Source organism: Hydractinia symbiolongicarpus, chromosome 5, assembly GCF_029227915.1.
Source record: "Hydractinia symbiolongicarpus strain clone_291-10 chromosome 5, HSymV2.1, whole genome shotgun sequence".
Taxonomy (NCBI): domain Eukaryota; kingdom Metazoa; phylum Cnidaria; class Hydrozoa; order Anthoathecata; family Hydractiniidae; genus Hydractinia; species Hydractinia symbiolongicarpus.
This window is the reverse complement of record NC_079879.1, coordinates 17,025,352-17,026,331: the sequence shown is the minus strand read 5'-3', so window position 1 is coordinate 17,026,331 and position 980 is coordinate 17,025,352. Positions and strand designations below refer to the sequence as shown.

At 37.9% G+C, this 980-nt stretch overlaps 1 protein-coding gene across 1 annotated transcript; it reads right to left on the bottom strand.

Annotated features, from left to right (window-relative positions):
• On the bottom strand, positions 1–729 carry LOC130646008 (uncharacterized). Its single transcript, XM_057452139.1, has 3 exons — positions 695–729; positions 396–582; positions 1–345 (listed from the first exon to the last, which is right to left on the bottom strand). Exons 1-3 carry the CDS (start codon positions 727–729, stop codon positions 1–3), a joined length of 567 nt encoding a protein of 188 aa, XP_057308122.1.
• Between the last annotated feature and the right edge of the window lie 251 nt (positions 730–980).

Here is a 980-nt window from a genome sequence, read left to right as displayed (position 1 = left end):
TCATGCACAAATTCCAAACACATTTTCCTCTTGTCTTCTTGCCCTTGACAAACGGTAATTCGCAATTTGCTCTTTTTTTTGAATAAATCCTTTTGCGTATGGCTTTAATAGGTACTCTTTTAGTGGGAATGCTTCGTCACCAACAAATACAAATGGGAATTTTTTTGAGGTTATTCTTAGTGGTCTGGATTTAGGAATATTAAGTAGATTTTCTTCCATGGCATGTCCAAGATGGCTTGATGCAAAGACTCCACCGTCGCTTTGTCTTCCTGCGTCCCCTATATCAACCAAAATGTACTCATAATTCGAGTTGACGACAGCTAAAAGCACAATACTGTGGGTTTTCTTATAATTAAAAAAATATGATCCTGAACGCGCTGGGCCTGTATAACAACATGCTTTCCACTGATTGCTCCCACACAATTTCCAAAATTCCACCTTTTTTCAAAATCATCCGCAATTTTTATCCACTCCTTTTCTGTGCTTGGGGCTTGCAAAAATCCTTGTGCTACCAAGGATTCCCATATTGTATTTGCTGTTTCTTTCACAATTCCACTAACAGTATTTTTGCCCATTCTGTAACTATCTGCAATAGTAGTTTGTGCGTCACCGGTAACGAGTTAACGCATTATAACGCAGAGCTAGCACTAATTGCTTCGCTTTTTAATGATATCTTGGTGATTAACGGTCCTACGTATCAAGTAACTCCTCCAATTTAGAGGGTGTCATCCTAAAGTGGCGAAAAATAGCTTTCTATCAAATAATTTAAGATCCTGAACCAGGAGATGATATTCTCCTTTTATTTTTCTCTCCTTGTAGATTTGACGAACCCAGAATCTTCTTTTAGCTACGCGAGTATTTTTACGTTTCATCCGCCTTCGCAACAAAAGCAATAAAATAGTTTGCTTTGCTGTAAGCGCCATATTTGTTTTGGTTGTAAACGATTTAAATTTTTACGCGCCAAGTGTGAATAGCGTTCT